Raw genomic sequence first — 17122 nt, forward strand, 5'->3', positions numbered from 1 at the left:
CGATATCTCTTGTATACGATAGTTGCGATACGTTGCCACATGCGGCGCATGCAAGCACTAAAATCTTAAACAGTCTGGCAGCGTAAATTCTGTTAAAAAAAATGTATAATCATTGATTTATAGAGTTGATTACCACTGAAAACTTAAATTTAATTAAAAGGTGCAAAGCATACTAGACTTAAGCATAATTATTGACAATTTCCAAATTAAAGCAGGTAGCAAAAACGACATTAACGCTCATCTCTAATTCAAAACAAACAACAATCTGGCAACTCTAGTTCTGATGGAAGCGTCATTTATAGTAGGGCACTGGAAATTTAGCCAAGCGCTTTAATTTAAATTTTAATTTAAACAGCTAATTAAGACTACATGTCCAACCAATTTAACACTCGCAAGCGCCTTATGGCAATGTTAGCAAATGAGATGCGGTTGGAGCAAGAGGAGAATGCCATAGCCAAGCAGAGCGCCAAATTTCACAGCAATTTCGGTATGGATGCCTGCATTTAAATTTAAAGAATTCAAAATTTTCTGATTTTTCGCACACAGCAACAACTATGGAAAATATTAAACGACAACAACGTGAATCGGAAAAATTAAATGCACTATTAAACCAACGACGCGATGAAGTCGCAAAACGCAACGGTCTAAAAAATGCTGTGCGCGACAAGCTGTCAGAAGAGGAGCAGCATTGTGCTGATATGCAGGCACAGCTGGCCAAAAAGAAACAAGAGCGGGACAAGCTAATAGCCTGGTGAGTTCAAGGAAATATTCATCTATTTGTAAATATATATATATATTAATAATAGCACTCGATCTTCTGCAGCGTGCACACTCTGAGTGAAGCCACCAACACGTACATTAATCGAAAGGCTTTGCCCGAACGTGTAAAAGGAGTCGCAGTTTCACCAGATGACGGCCAGTGGATACCTTTTGATTTTGATGCACACGATCGCCAGGGCTTGGCAGCTCTGTGGACGCAAGTGAATCGACCAAGTTGCAATGCCAACAAGTGGCGCCAACTACTGTCAATGGGTAATTCTTCAATGCCAGCTCCAAACGAAAAGGAAAACGTCAACGTCTCAATGACATCTGTAATTGAGATTGACCTAACATCGCCGACATCCCAAAAATGATTAATTTGTGGCGCAAATGCAAGCAATGCAAGATTAATCGACAAAACGTGCATTTTTAACGTCGTTTCAATTTATTATCTGTTTATTTGTATTATCTTTAAGAGCGTGTGTTTCATATAATATATGTTTTAATGTTACTGCGAAATATATAAGGCTATCGGAACGTCATTCATCATGCCTGGTTCCCTTTCGATACTCTTTGACGTTGATAGACACGATCGCGATGACTTGACAGCGTTGTGGACGCATGTGCATAAACCAGGCCGGTGCATAAACCAATAGCGCCAGCTGCTGTCAGTGGCTAATTCCTCGATGCCAGCTTCTAGCGGAAAGGAAAAGCCAACATCTCAATGACTATAATTGAGATTGATCTAACATCGCCGCAGTCTGAAAAATGATTGATTTATGGCAGAAATGCAACCAATACAAATGCACAATATTATTATTGTTTCCATTTATAATCTTTTCCTATATATTATCTTGAAAAGCGTGAGTTTCATATAGTATATGTATAAATGTTACTGCTAAATAGACTAAATAGGCTTACAGAACGCCATTCTCCATTCCTGGTTCTATTACAAAACCTCTATATAATCTTATTATTGAACGTGTTAATATTTTCCAGCCGAGTGGGCGAGTTTTAAACCCGCCTCGGATTATTATCTGTCAATCACAATGGACAAATTTGTTTCGTGCACTTTGTAGTAAACAAAAACAACGTATTATTTTGATTAGTTCAAGTTTTTAAATTGCCTCAATCTGATTAAAAATAGATTTTTACTTTCTATTAATTGTTTGTTACAAACAAATGGAATTTTAATTGCTTATCTAGAAACTTTATTTTTTTTCCAAGCAAAAAATAAACTTTTTAAACAATTGCCTATTTCCGTTTGGTTTTTGAGTTTCTCTAATCACATAATATCGGACCACAATTCTGAAGTTCGACATATATACAGATTGCGAAATCGCAATCGCAATCAAAATTGCAAAAATGTCTGCGATTTCTAAGTTTAAAACAAATCCAATATATGACATTATCAGGCAATTGTTATTATATAGCTGTGTCGCTGATTCGAATAGATCAGTATTGGCCCGAACTTAAATCGGAACGCATGCAAAATGTTAACTGCTCTCTTGCTGGCATTGTGCTCGATCATATTTCTATATCTGTCTTATAAATATGCAGTCGGTCGTCCTGCAGGCTTTCCACCCGGTTCGATCAAGCAGTCCAACCGACATTCGCGTGTGATTAACTGTCATTTATTCTTGCAGGTCCTCCGCGACTGCCTATTTTTGGAAGCTATCTTTTTATGCTGCTGATCGATTACAAATATCTACACAAGGCTGCCTTAATACTTAGCAAGTGGTACAAATCGGATATTATTGGTCTATATGTGGGCAATTTTCCCGTGGCCGTAGTGCACAGCGGAGAGGGTGTGCGCGAAGTATTAAACAATCAGGCCTACGATGGACGACCTGCCCTCTATCTGAGCGAAATGCGTGATCCCGGCGATTGTGTGCGAGGTGTGTTTTAAAACTAGAAAAATATTATTAACAGAAGACATTCCGTTTGATAAACATGATATCTAATGATATCTATATATAATCTTGATTGGTATCTCCTTATATATGAACCGATTAAGTAAACTCAATTTCAGTTTATCTAAATATTACCCGTTGAGAATATCTCGAAGACCCAGAATATTTTGCATTTTAACCTTTTTGCTTCAACTTTCATAGCGATGGGACGATATATACTCAATAAGGAAATTTATATAGTGTAAATAAAATGAAATGTATCGGAGCTGGCTACAGGATATCTTGTAGTCGAGCTTCCTCCACCAAAGAACTTTCACTTATTCGAACAGAAAAGTTGATCTTTAACTGGACTTTAATAGGTCCCTCACGACTTGTTGCGGTAGTACTGTTATAGCCAGCCAACTAGGTGCCGATAAGCAATGGGGTCTAATATACTAAGTCAGTGAACCTTTGTAGCCCGACAATACAGAGAACAAGTTAAAGTGCTGTCAGGAATGCTTGACTAGAAGATACCCTGGAAGAGCTTAGGTGTTACGGTCCGATCCAAAAATTTGTGTTAATACGATAGCTCACCATAATTAGGTATTTTTGAACTTTTGAAACGGACACATCTCTTGATGCGGTCCAATTATATATACATTTGCACACAATATTGAAAGGGTTCAGGGTCTAAAAAAACAGAAGGTTGCACGAGTTTGATTATAACCGCATATAAGTATATTAAATGAACGTTCATATGTCATTCCTAGGCATATTCTTTCAGGAAGGAGTACTCTGGAAAGAACAGCGACGCTTCATCCTACGTTATCTGCGGGACTTTGGTTTCGGTCGTCGTTTCGATCAGTTGGAGCTAATCATAAAGGAGGAGATAACCGACATGCTGGACATGATACGCAATGGTCCGCGCTATGAGCACGAGCATCATTTGGTCCAGCCGGGCGGTTATCGGGTGCAGTTGCCATTGCTCTTTAATCCCTTCTCGGTCAATAGTCACTTTCACATTGTTTACAACGAACGCCTGGCCCGGTCTGAAATGGCCAAGTTAGTAAAGCTTGTTCAGTTGGGCTTACAGTTCCAGCGCAATGCGGACGACTACGGCAGACTGTTGAGCATAATACCCTGGATACGATACATCTGGCCGGAGGCGAGCGGCTATAACAAACTGAATGAAGCCAATTTATATATACGTGCCTACTTTTCGGAATTCGTGGATCGTCACATCGATAGCTACGATGACTGCAGCGAGCGCAACTTTCTGGATCTCTATATAGCCGAGATGAAAAAGGGCTTGCCCGAAGAGTATGGTTTTAATCGGGAGCAGTTCATTATGGGTCTCGTCGACTTCTCATTTCCCGCCTTCACGGCAGTTGGTTCCCAATTGTCACTGATTGTCCAGTACATGATGCTCTATCCCGAGGTCGCGAAACGAGTGCAACGCGAGATCGACGAGGTGGTGGGCAGCGGACGTTTGCCCACGCTGGAGGATCGCAAGAATATGCCATACACGGAGGCGACAATACGTGAAAATCTGCGCATTGAGACATTGGTGCCATCGAATGTGCCACACAAAACACTGAACGACACCGAACTGATGGGTTATCGCATACCCAAGGTGGGTTAACATGAATCTCTCACGGAATCGCTTCACTTATCTAACTTATCTTTAATCTTTTCACAGGGCACTGTTATCATACCCAGCCTATATGCCTATCACATGGACAAACGCATTTGGTCGGATCCCGAAAAGTTTCGGCCCGAACGCTTTCTGGACAATCAGGGTCAATTGTGCCTCAAGCTGGACATATCCCTGCCCTTTGGCGCCGGCAAGCGTCTGTGTGCCGGCGAGACCTTTGCACGGAACATGCTCTTCCTGATGACCACAGCCATGCTGCAGAACTTCGACTATACCCTGGCGCCGGGCGACACACTACCAGATCTTACCAAGAATAACAATGGCTTAATTATAACGCCCCCAGATTTTTGGGTGCAGCTAAAAGAGCGTTAGGTTCTTCCAATTAAAATATATTTGATTTTGAAATATGTTACAAGTTGGGTCTACCTCCCGCACAGTTGCTGTGCTTCTTGCTTTTTCTTTCAATTATCTGATTCGTCTTGATTCGCACCTGGGCTCCACAGGTTGCCATCAGCTTCATCGTCGCCAGCCATAAGGCGATTTATCTCGATCTGTGGATCATTAATAGTTCCATCAGCAACTGCCTCTTGTAGATATTGGTCGATGAGTGAATTTTTCAAAATATCTTTCTGGTTCTTACATCTAGTTTCCAACTTCTCGGCGAGCTTGTTGAGAGCGTTATTAAAATCGATCAGATCTTTCCGATTCTCTCCGGTTCGATTCATTAACTCAGCTAACTGAATATTTACATTACTTTCCACAGAAATTTTTATATCGTTACTCAAGTTTGCGTTGTTGCTGTATGTTCGGGAATATATAACAGCTGCGGCTATATTTAAATATTCACATACACATCAAAACAAACTTACATATTTTTGGGATCCATTTCTCTTAAATATATGTATTTTGAACTGTTCTAGTTTTTGGTAATTTATAGAATGAATATTATCATCATTCCCATATTCAAGGAAAATTTCTGTTTTTACCCTGTCTACTAGATTCATAATAATAGATAACCAACTCAAATGCAAATGGGAGCGCAGCGTAAATTTAAATAAGTTTTAGTTTTAATTATAATAATTTTGTTTTAAATTCCACGTACGGGAATTATAAAGCTTAAAGATTTAAGCTTGAGCCGGACAACGCTGAGTAGAAAAGATTAAAGAGATCAATTATGGCCGCACAGCTCCAGGTAATACCTGCAAAAAGGCAGATAAAGCTTACTATGTATGTGTGAATGTATGTATGCATGCGTGTATTTATATGTGCATGTATTTATTTATGAATTTATATATGCAGGTTTCATGCATTATTCATGTATGTATGTAAGTATGCATGTATGTATGTATGCGTGGATGTATGTATAAATGTTTTCATGAGTGTATGTATGCATGCATGTATGTATGCATGTTTCTAAGCATACATGTGTGTATATTTCTATGTATGCATGGATGAATGTATGTATGTATATTTGAGTGTATGTTTGTATGCAGGTATATATGTGCTTACTTATGTACACATATGTATGTATGCATATATTTTTGTACGTATATATGCATGTATATAGCATGTCTTTAAGAATGTGTGTGAGTGTTTTTACGTTTGTATGTACACTGTAATAAAAAAAAAGTATTTTCAAGGATACCCCTACTATGCGATTCTCATAAATTCAAGTAACAGTTATAGGGTCTATATGATAAATTTATAAGTATTATATTAAAAAGTTGTGAAGTGTTGACAATCTCTGACTTGTCTGACTCTCTCTCCTCTTTCTTTCCTCCTACTAATATATTTCAATAAAATAATCGCGGGTGTGTATGTGGAATATCCGGTAAGTGCATAAGTAAGTTACATTTATATATACATACGTATATTTTATGCAGTTCAGACCTGAGCACGGGCTTTCTCCTAATCGAAAAATATTCGTAGAAATTCAATTTTTATGAAGACATTTTTTTAACAACTGTAATAATAGCTTGATAAAATTGAGTTTTATAATGGTTTTAAGAGTTTTTAATTACACCACTAAAGCTGATAGGAACTATCGCTCAAATAAATTTTTATTATGGTTAATACGCTTTTGGCGAGTTTGATTATAATCTGAATAATTAAGCGTATAGCCACCATAGGATCAAACGGTAATATATTGAAATGTTGTATGCATAATTATTTCTATATACATTTAAATTGCCATTGATATTTTAAACAAGTTTTCATTACCACGTACCCGAATGGGAAGATACCTTAGAGTTGCTAAGCTTATTGCTTTAAATTTATACTGATATATTTTATAATTTATAGATAATTCCATTTCTCATATACTTGTATTGAAGTCTTAATTTATTAGCGCATATTTTACAATTTTGTCCTCAGCTTCGCAACAGTTGATTAATCTTAGTTTTAAGTTTTGCTTAAGGTATAGTTAATTGATAGAAGCGAGCAAATATCTCACCGATTATGCATTATCATTTATTGCTTGAAATTCTAAATGCTAGCTTAATATACAGTAAATTAATATATGCATGCCACGCCTCATTGATTAATACTGCATGCGCCTTAAAAAACTGCAACCGGGTCAGTTGGATCCTGGCTACATGGCATCAATATATGCACAGGGAATTGTTCACAACGCTTAACATTTACAATTTATATAAAATCTTTGTTAAATAATACAAAAAAAGTTGCTTTTGGGTGCGGGAGAGAAGTGTTCCATTTAGTAATACGCCTGCTTAATGGCCGCGCTAGTTATCAAAAAAGCGGAGCCTATCAATACGAACGTGATGATTTTAAGAGCGCTGGGCCTACCGGAAGAATCTGTGGAAATAGAACGTTATTTATACTTTATTAGATATTTTATTTATTAAATAGCTTTAAAGGTCTCTGTTGCCTTAGATGCCATTTGTGTCTTTTGTTTGATTCGAAGTGTATATCTCCGAATATAAAGCTGTTTATCCTGGCTGACAGATGATTTGTAAGTGTACGGTAAGATGGGAATCCATCCGCTAGTGTGAACAATTTGTACGATTGGCTAAGCCTTAAACTAATTTTCAAAGATCTTTATTATATATATTTGAGATGCGTTTCACCCTTTTTGGAGAATTCACCCCTCTTGGATGGAAAATGAGATTAAGAATTTGTACAAGCGAAATCTCTAAGATTGAAGATCATTGTTAAAGAATGCAGTTAACCAACGACAGTAAAATATGCCGAAAGTGTTGATTGTACTTCTTTGTTTGATTATCCGATCAATTCGATATTTTTAAATATCTATGTGAATTATATTAAAATTCTCAGGGTTAGGAAAAGGGTGAAAAATTTTGGAAAAAAAAAATAGAAAAAGTAGCCTGACCTGGGCAATATTATAATATCTGATAGTGTGGGTAATATACTATATATAGTAAATTTTATAAAGTTGACAGTTGGAATCTTACTCTTTTTGTTGGGCATTACACGTATGCATTGCCTCTGCTCAGTGTTGGCCTGATAGCCAAATTTACACTGACAGACGGAGTTGCGGCATTCCACATTCTCAGGATCCTTTTCAACAAAACACTCTGTGGCTTTTGTGCAGGACTCGTCTAGCACTAAAAAAAAAACAACAACAACATTTGTATGAAAAGTTCAATTAAAATGTTATTACACATTGAAGCTTACGGCGTTTCGTTTCACAAATTCCGTTCTTCTCGTGCTGCTCGTCGGTGCAGGCACATTTGCCTTCCGCATTGCAGCTGGCCAGAAGCGGTTTACACTGCTCATCCTCGACGCATTCATCGTCCAGTTCCACGGCTATAGGCATAAAGTTTACAATAGCCATCTGAAGGAACTCTCATGGGACACTTACCTTCCTTGAGGCACTCATCCTTGAAGTGCACATACCCCTTGCGGCATTGACAGGAGCGCGTCGGCTCCGAATCTTTGGCTGAGTTGCTAGTGCTGCGCTCCAGGCATGCCGTATTCTCAACCATGCACTCATCATCCTCTGAGCATTCGGCTCCAATGCCTAATACATAAAATATATATATATGTATATAATTTATAGATGATGTACCAGCTGCCTGAATCTTAACTGACCTGGCACGCAAGCCTCGTTCTTCTCGAAATAGTTGTCGCGACAAACACAGAAGCGATTTGAGCAAATGGAATGATCCACAACACAGCCATCGTTTGACTCACATTCGGCACCCAAGCCATCCTTGTACTCACAGAGCTGCGAGATTTCATTGTACTGCGCGTACTCCTCGCACGTGCAGCGTCTGGGTATCTGCGGATGGCAATAGGAGGCACCATAGGGACTACATTGGCTGTTCGATGTGCAGGATAGGTGATACTGAATGGCTGCCAGAAGTATATTAAATATAACTTTGAATCAACGTACTTTCAATTCCTACTCACGTTTTCTGCAGTTGCGCAGGTCGCGTTCGTAGAAATAGTTCTTTTGGCATATACAAGTCTTGGACAAATGATCAAACTCATATTCACATTCGTCGCTGCTCTCCGCTATCTCACCGAGCTCTGCCAAAGAAAACAAATTGCTATACAAATGCGTAAATTTAAATATTTTAATATTTACCTGCAAAACATTTACCATTCCGCGGATAATAGCCCTGTCTACACAAGCAGATCTTGTTTGTGCAGATCGAGTGGGCCAGGCCGGTGCATGATTTGCCATTATCCGTGCAGCTACTGCCATCTATTAAATAAATAAAATCATTACATTTTTTATTAAAGCATCAATAAGCCGAGTTACGTTATCGACAATTTTAAGTGCCAGCACTGATTTATTTGAAATGCAAAAACGGTTAAAAATTTAAAAAAAAATGTGTAAATGAGCTGTCAGCGGTTTGTAAATGATGAACAAATACAGGCATAAACTCTTTAAATGAATAGCTTCAAATAAATTCGAATTATTTGCTAAAATTTGGAGTAATAGAAAAGAGTCGTCGGAGCTCGAACATTTGTTCAAAATGCCAAAGTTTTTAATGCCAATAACCATTTTGATGGTATATTATTTATAATTATGTAATAGAAGTTTTTGCCAACTTTTAGTTTTTCAAAAATGTACACGTCTCGCCTAATTTTAAAATAATTGCTATAAATGCTACTCACATTTTTTCTCATCGACATCGTCGTCATCGCGACTCGATCCCAGCGTAGAATATGTTTTAATATCCTCATTATCATAGCGAAAGATGGCGGGTAGTCGGCGACGATAGTTCTGGGTATTGGTGGAGGTGTGCCGGCTGCTGGCGCTGGTTGAGGTGGTTGTCGTAGCTGTGGCCACATTTCGAAAACTGCGTCCCAGCTCTTTCAGCTCGTATTTCTCGATGCTCGTCTGAACGGCTATTTCACGGGAATGGCGTGGCGTCAACTGGAGTTCACCGTCGCCATTGGTCAGTGAGAGTGTGGCCTGGGCGGCGGCATCCTTATGTGTGGGCGTGGCATGAACAAAAGCTGTGGCAAATTGCTTTTTTTCGCGCACCAAGCTATCGGGTGTGATTGTTGTGGCACTGGACTCCGGTTCTGTTGTGTCTGGGTTCGGTTCGGTCTCGGTCTCGGTTGTTTCGTTATCCTCAGCTGTGGTCCCAGTACCGTTATCCTCGGGCGTGGTGCTCCCCTCATCTACAATGTCACATATTAGACCCACGCAGGCGGCACCGGCGCCCAGTGCATCACAGTCCGCATCAACGACGCAAGCATCGTTTTTTTCTAAATCCAAACAAGTACTTAATTTAATCAAACTAACCAGCTATATTTAGTTGAGCTACCCATTGATTTGCGACGGCATATGTTTCCATATCTGTGATAATAGCCATTTGCACAGGCGCAGACGCTATCCTGACAGCTAACGGATGCTCGATCGTAGCCAAAATAGCAGTCCAAGTCCTGCAAATATGGATGACGATTACTTGTCAAAGAGTTTCATTTGAATATGATGTGATTTGTCGCACCGTTTCGCAGGGCTCGCTGAGCCCGTTCACTGGCCTACACTTGCCACGCAGATAGATTTGGCCATCGGCGCAATCGCAGACCCCGGTTTTACAACTGGCTCCCGTTGGCATAAGATTGCATTGAACTGAGTCTTGGCATGCGTCACCAATCAGCGAGGTCGTTAGGCATTGCGTATAGTTCTCGGAGAAGACCTCATCGAAACTGGAACATTCACATAGACTCGTGTCTGGGTCACAGCTAGAGCCCTCAGCTGTGCAGTCCGCGTCGCTTTCACATGGCCAAAATACAGCCAATGCACCGCCGTCGCCTGCAATCAATTAAATATGCATATGTATATCAATGGCCATTTAACCGATTTACATTTTCCCGTCTTTCTATTTGTAGGCCTTTGACGCCATTGCTCAACGATTCTTATGACAATACTTGGCCCAAACTAACTTGATGGCTTTAATAATTGAATATGGTCGGAAATTGAATATAATTGCAGTTGCTTTTGTGACGGACAGCCGAATACTCTTTGATTTATAAACGCTTTCATATTGATTTTGTTCGCTTTTGGGTAAGATTATCTTGGTTTAACTCAAACGTTTATTCGTACTTATTTCTAGAATTAATTACGAAATAAATTACAAAAAATGTAAACAAGAAGGAATGACTATTTTCGGCATGCCGTAGTAAACATTTTCTTATAGAGACATGTCATGCGGATTTGCAGATATGTAACAAGAATATTGAGGGTCGTCAAACTACGTATAAAGCTTGAAAATGTTTTCTTACAAGAACTTTTTTTTTGGCCGATTCTTCCTATAGCAGCTGTATGAAATACGGTAGGCCGTTGTTAATTAAATTTTTTGCTTCTTTTTAATGATTATAGGGATCTATTGAAGAAACAATAACGGTTTTAGGCAAGAACCATTCCTTCCTATGTCAGCTATATGATATAGTGGCACAATTCGGACGATTCCGACAAATGTACTGCCTGAAAGTTTTAAAAACTGAGGGAATAGTTCGCATAGACACTGACAGAGTGACATGGCTATAATGGTCCTTCGCTTGATATAAATGCGGCAAGTTGAAAAAAAAAAGCTAAGAGTGGTTTAATCGGGGGATAACTGGAACCTTCTTCTATTAAAAACACAATTACATACTCCGAAAGCTTTTAAATATATAAAACAAATCTGATCTCCTTGTGCCATCTTCTAAGGTTCTTCGACCAATGTATTACATCGTTTTTACACAGTTTCAGTCGGCTTAGGAAATAATTAAATATGAGCATCGATTTTAACCTCGATATTAACCTTTAGCCTAAAAAAAGTTAATTTATGTTACTCAATGGGTAAAGGGACACAATTCAAACCAAAATATTACATTAAATATTATATTAAATCGAGGTTTGAACTCGAACCATTAATAGGAAAAGCTACTTGCCATCGTCTCATTTCCTTCCGTTAACATTGTGGTTTTGAGGGACAGAAATTTAAATAAAATAACAGCACACATATGCAATACAATCGCGATTGAAAAAATAGAACATGCATTCAGAAAATTCCAGAGCTTGACGCTAACTGCGACGTGGCTGGCCAATATTTCCTTCCGTTTTTTATTCTTCAGTGTTTTTCAACCGATCTTGATTAGATTTTCTGCAGTAAATAATTTTGTGCCATAGAATATGCAATATTTGCTAAAATGAAACATGCTTAAAATTATGGCTATAAATTTTCTGGGATTTGGAGGTGCTTCCCAAAAAATTAAATATTTTTAATCTGTATATACAAGAACCTTTTGTGATTCTAGCTCTTGAGATAAATATAAAATATATAAATGTACAAATTTACAAAACAACAAATTGTTTTCATATATTAAAAATCGTATCTGTTTGGTTCAAATCGGGTTTGCAGCCCTGGTTGATAATGCACCCTACCATGCTTTATACATTTCATGTCAACATTTTAATACCCTCTAAAATTGAATAGAACTTATAAGGATTAAGGGGATAGGTCTAGAAGGTTTAACAACCATATCTTGGGTTAAGCCAAATACAATGTAAATAAATTTTATAGTTTTACCTATCTGTTCTTTTCCAAAATGAAACACTTAAATTTATTTAAAGGATTTTAACAAAATTAAAATTAAAAGATTTATGTGAATTAAATCGAAATAAATGAAGATTTTTTAAGTGCCATACATATTTTTTTACCTATACGACTTTTACCCTACTGCTGCAAAGTAAGCACGCGCAATATTTAAGTAATTAAAAGCATGTGAGCAAATTCAGGGCCCAACTGTTAATTAACTTATTTAAAATCCAACTTTCAGCTTTAATGTTTGCGATACTTTGCGACTGTTACGGTTTCCAGCACGCAAGCGGGCCAGCAACAATTTATTACGTATACGCCAACAACTTCCGGTTGTTGATGAACAAAACTAAAAAACGAAAACAAATTTCTTTAAACTTAAGGAGCTTTAAATACCCTAACAGATATGATTACATAAAAGAACAAAATAACGAAGTAATTTTAATATATATAAGGAATTTAATTTTCTAACAAAACAAATTTGTAATCCAAAGCACAAAGAACATGGGCCCGAATATTCAGGTACACTATTTGTTAAAATTAAAAATGGAATTATTTCATAAAAATCTTAGAAGCTTATGAGAAACAAAACCTGGATACAAGGGTGTAGTGGTAATTATTTGAAAAGTGTTTCGTCGATGCGTTACACATTTCATTGAGAAATTGATGCATCATTTATAAGGGCATTAAAATGCGCATACAGAACAGTTTCAGTTCAAACAACAGCGCTGAAATTTGCTCGTCACTTTGGCACTTTAATTTCCATTTTCCGTGGCCTGCGAAACAATTTCTCATGCTGTAAGGCTTTCGGACAGGAATTTCGTTGTTGTTCCTTTCCTTTTATATTCGTTTATACCCTATGATATATTCAGAAAGAGTTTATTGTTTTTTACCGATATCTGCACCCATGCTCCGAGTATCAAAAAAAATATCGAGTTTGAGTTACGGTTTTTGAGGCACAAATTTGAAATGTGGGATATCTTAGAGTATACAAAAATTCAGAATATTTCACTTTTTGGATGGCCTGCCCCAAAATTGAGTAAAACGAATTCAAGTTTATTCCCTGCAATTTTCACAAATATCGGACCAGCTGAGTTAATCGGGAATATTGTAAGGCTAGGGGAAAAATGTGTGTGTGTATGTGTGTATATAGACGGGAGTTAGAGTGTTTCTAACATGTGCTTTGCGCTGGCTTAAGGGTATCTACTAGTCAGGCACTGCCGACTCACTTTTTTCCATTTTTTTTTATTTTGGTAAGATGGGCGCTTGGGTCAATAGGGCAAAGCACTTGACCTTGATTGCGTTTGTATTAATTACTTTTGTTGTTTAATATTATGACTGACTTGTTCGCTGTTATTGTTTTACTTATTTGTTTTTTATTATTTGTATACCAATTTGGGCTCACACTTTGTTTAGTTTTGCACTGAACGACGGACTTTAATTCAATTAACGGCCATTGCTCACAAAATGTTTCGAACGCCTGCTACTCGAGCTCGGGTTCGAGTTGGAGTTAGGAATTGTTTGGGTTTTCTAAATTGCGATTTATGCTTGCATACTCGTATACCTTGTGGACTGAGCAGGGCGCACAGGATGCCGACTAATATAATAAGCATCGGATTTTCCATCGAGTGTGTGTGCGACCACAAGTCAATTTAAACGCAACCACAGGCAAATCGTTACTGAAACTTGGCCAATAATTGGCTGACGGTAGTCGGTAGCTCCATTAGTTGCTTGATAACGCTAATCTTATCGGAAGTATTAGAATTGTACATCGATTTGCTTTTCAATGGGTTTTCACCTATCCAATATGGGCAATCGACCCATAATCTTCTGACTAGGCAGTGTTTCATATGCCTTGGCTCCATCAAGTTGGGCTTAAAGTCAGTGTTTATTGTTGCCAAGGCTACTAATTACTCATGCTAAATTGCTAATCTGACAGACCGTTCAGTTTCTGTTAATCAGCCACAGAACGACAAAACCCTCACTTATCGCATCGTATCTTAACACCTGGCTGTGAACACCTGTTCAATTGTTTATTGAGTACTAAACATTTTTATAATTTAACCTATAGTCATAACTACAATAAGAATTTTATAATGAACTTTTTCTTTTTCATTTTAAAGTATATAAATGACCCTTCTATATTAAATATATTCACTAATATACTTTTCTATACTATACTACACTATACTATACTATACTATACTTTACTATAATATACTATACTATAATAGATATACTAAGATGTTTGTATTTGCACTTAAGATCTTTCTCACTTGAAAAAAAGATTGTGCCTGTTTTGGATTTTGATTTGGGTTGAAAAGTGAATTCGGTTTCATTTCCATTCGTTTTCGTGTTCTTGATTTAAATATATTTCGAATCATTTTCATTCTTACTCGATATCAATTGGTAGCTGCTAGCACAGCTTTATGCCATAGACATACAAATTATTGTTCAAAATTACAGCTCGAATAATATTTGGTTGTCCTCAGGCTAAACATTGACTTATTGTTGTCCCAATTGAGAACAGGTCGGGTTCGATTTGGATATGTCTCGTTTTGAATGTTCATTTTGTAAAAACGATATTAATAATTTTAAAAAAAGAAATAAAATAAATAATTAGTAAAATTTAAATCAGTAAAACTGCATTAGCTTTTCACGCTTCAGGCGGCAGCTTTAATGTAGGAGGTGGCGGCTTCAACCCTAGAGGAGACGGCGGCTTCAACTATAGGGGATGCTATAGAGGAAGCTGAAACAATGGAGGAGGCGGCGGCTTTAATATTAGAGGAGGCGGCAGCTTGAGCATTACAGGAGACGGCGCCTTTTATATTAGGGAAGACAGCTTCAACTATGGAGGGCCGTGTCCTTTAACATTGAAGGAGACGGCAACTTAAGCAAAGGAGGAATCGGCGGCAACTTGAGCAAAGTTGATGGCGGCGGCAACAACTATGGAGAAGGCGGCAGCCTGAATAAAGGAGAAGACGGATTCAATTATTGAGCAGGCAGTGGCTATGGCTATGGCGGATGCCATTGAAAAAACTGGTACGTATGCTAAGCAAACCAGTTTTATTATATTAAAAATTAAAGTATCAACTATTACAATCTTATGTTTGTTGTATGTATTTGAATACATACATGTATTTGAATACATACATTAAATATGTGTATATGTTGGGTTGAAAATGAACAAAATATTGTCTTACTATGCGAATCTCACTGAATCAAGAAGGTTTAGCAAGCAAGGTACGTTTTTAAAGCTAATAATCATCATTTCTGCTGTTCTGTTCTTTCAGCGATGTGCATATAAAAAAGTACATCTTCTGCCTACTGGTAGATGACTATAAAGGAAGCGGGAATTCACAGGTGAGTACGTAATTAAACATATATAATTAACTCTATATAAAACAGTTTTTCCTAACTGACTGACTGACCGATTGGTGATAAACGCACAGCCCAAACAGTAAAAGCCAGGATGTTGAAGTTTTCCCTCTAGTTACCTTACGCTATAAAGGTGCAGCCTTTAAATTCCATCGCTCCTTGGTGGAAATGGAGATAAGAGATTTGGTGGGGGAAGTACCTAATTAAAAAAAATTCATTTTTATAAAAAATCACTCGAGACGTGTTTCATAGTTTTTGCAGAACCCATGCTTCCTCGGTGGAAAATGGCTATCAAAGCCGATCGACTTCAAAGACGTTTTCAAAGCCGTGTGAGCTCAAACGGGTTTCACACTTTTCGTAAAATCCACGGAAACTAACATTGGCGGGAACGTGGTTATTTTTTTTATGAACTCTAAACTTTAATTTGCTAACTATCTATGTAAAATATAAGTTTAGAGGTGGAGTTCAAGATTGTACGAGTAAATTTCAATTGTCAACAGGCGGGAAATGGTTGAAAAAGTTATATCTAAAATTTGAAGCTCAAAACTTGCCACGCGCAAGGCCTGGCAATATCCGCACCATAATATAGAAAATGTACATTTATCTGATTATGTGTAAATGTCATGTTATTTGTTAGCCATATGCTAACAAATTGAGGAAACCCAAAATCGATTCCTATAAAAATAGTACGACAGACCTTTTCAATAGCAATTGCAATGAATAGAAATATAGCAATGTGATGCGATATTAATAACATAAGCGCCCTTGATAATACATTTACCGTAGAAGTACCATTGTTAACTATTATTTATTATGTACTATTTATAATGCCATGTGTTATACTTAACAAAAAAGAAAATTAAAAAAAAAAACAAAAAAAACGTATTGGCTGTGGCTGGGTGTAGGGCCTGCCATCAACTGAACTTATAATTGCTCTGCTAATTGATTAAATGATCCTTGATAACAATTAAAATACGCTTGCACAGAGTGCCATCAATTTCTCTTTTACTTTGTAACACATTCGATTTGAAAGGATTTTGTATGCATGTATTTTAATTCAAGAGCTAAATTTTATCAACATGTTCCTGCACCAATTCCACCGAATCGTATGTACTTAATATTTTCCAAGTAATATAATATAATATACACACATACAAAAAATTAAATAAATAAAACAAAGTTAACTAAAACTGAGTCAAGTGTGGAATAACTGGCAAGCTTTATTGGACCGCGCCCATTTGTTTGTGCTTATTTGTTCGTTTGTTTTCTGCCTTTCTTGTTTCAAGCCTCAAAAGTCTGTTGTCCCATTTCTAATTTTCAGTTTCGTACAACGTAAAATGACATTTTGTGGATGGAAAAATGTTTTGCCACGCACGCGATGAAAATAAAATGTGCTAGCGACAGTGCAAGCAAGG

The 17122-nt window shown here is 37.4% G+C and overlaps 3 protein-coding genes across 4 annotated transcripts; 2 read left to right on the forward strand and 1 right to left on the reverse strand.

Annotated features, from left to right (window-relative positions):
* Positions 1–268: 268 nt before the first annotated feature.
* On the forward strand, positions 269–1301 carry Spc25. Of its 2 annotated transcripts, none has more exons than XM_064696622.1 (3): positions 269–487; positions 547–751; positions 807–935. In XM_064696622.1, exons 1-3 carry the CDS (start codon positions 370–372, stop codon positions 835–837), a joined length of 354 nt encoding a protein of 117 aa, XP_064552692.1. In that variant the 5' UTR covers positions 269–369; the 3' UTR covers positions 838–935. The 2 variants fall into 2 exon arrangements, with proteins under 2 accessions (XP_064552692.1, XP_064552690.1); XM_064696620.1 differs by having other exon boundaries at positions 272–487; positions 824–1301.
* Positions 1302–2207: 906 nt separating this feature from the next.
* Positions 2208–4710, forward strand: LOC135438518 (probable cytochrome P450 304a1). Its single transcript, XM_064696856.1, has 4 exons — positions 2208–2346; positions 2406–2657; positions 3422–4284; positions 4351–4710. The coding sequence occupies exons 1-4, from the start codon at positions 2253–2255 to the stop codon at positions 4675–4677; spliced, it is 1536 nt and encodes a 511-aa protein (XP_064552926.1). The 5' UTR covers positions 2208–2252; the 3' UTR covers positions 4678–4710.
* Positions 4711–6610: 1900 nt separating this feature from the next.
* Positions 6611–14015, reverse strand: LOC135438536 (uncharacterized). Its single transcript, XM_064696879.1, has 11 exons — positions 13894–14015; positions 10254–10561; positions 10071–10188; positions 9412–10011; positions 8876–8995; positions 8698–8817; positions 8377–8640; positions 8147–8305; positions 7960–8091; positions 7737–7889; positions 6611–7119 (listed from the first exon to the last, which is right to left on the reverse strand). The coding sequence occupies exons 1-11, from the start codon at positions 13952–13954 to the stop codon at positions 7019–7021; spliced, it is 2136 nt and encodes a 711-aa protein (XP_064552949.1). The 5' UTR covers positions 13955–14015; the 3' UTR covers positions 6611–7018.
* Between the last annotated feature and the right edge of the window lie 3107 nt (positions 14016–17122).

This window comes from Drosophila montana, unplaced genomic scaffold, assembly GCF_035044405.1.
Source record: "Drosophila montana isolate Dmon_TW-CO22-7 unplaced genomic scaffold, ASM3504440v1 contig_3848_1, whole genome shotgun sequence".
Taxonomy (NCBI): domain Eukaryota; kingdom Metazoa; phylum Arthropoda; class Insecta; order Diptera; family Drosophilidae; genus Drosophila; species Drosophila montana.

Coding starts and splice junctions, on each gene's coding strand:
- Spc25 (XM_064696620.1), top strand. CDS start 370: ATGTCCAACCAATTTAACACTCGCAAGCGCCTTATGGCAATGTTAGCA. Junction 488..546: donor CAAATTTCACAGCAATTTCG/GTATGGATGCCT, acceptor TTTCGCACACAG/CAACAACTATGGAAAATATT. Junction 752..823: donor CGGGACAAGCTAATAGCCTG/GTGAGTTCAAGG, acceptor GATCTTCTGCAG/CGTGCACACTCTGAGTGAAG.
- LOC135438518 (XM_064696856.1), top strand. CDS start 2,253: ATGTTAACTGCTCTCTTGCTGGCATTGTGCTCGATCATATTTCTATAT. Junction 2,658..3,421: donor TCCCGGCGATTGTGTGCGAG/GTGTGTTTTAAA, acceptor TGTCATTCCTAG/GCATATTCTTTCAGGAAGGA. Junction 4,285..4,350: donor TGGGTTATCGCATACCCAAG/GTGGGTTAACAT, acceptor ATCTTTTCACAG/GGCACTGTTATCATACCCAG.
- LOC135438536 (XM_064696879.1), bottom strand. CDS start 13,954: ATGGAAAATCCGATGCTTATTATATTAGTCGGCATCCTGTGCGCCCTG. Junction 10,562..13,893: donor CGCCCTGCTCAGTCCACAAG/GTATACGAGTAT, acceptor AATTGATTGCAG/GCGACGGCGGTGCATTGGCT. Junction 8,641..8,697: donor CCTGCGCAACTGCAGAAAAC/GTGAGTAGGAAT, acceptor TACTTCTGGCAG/CCATTCAGTATCACCTATCC.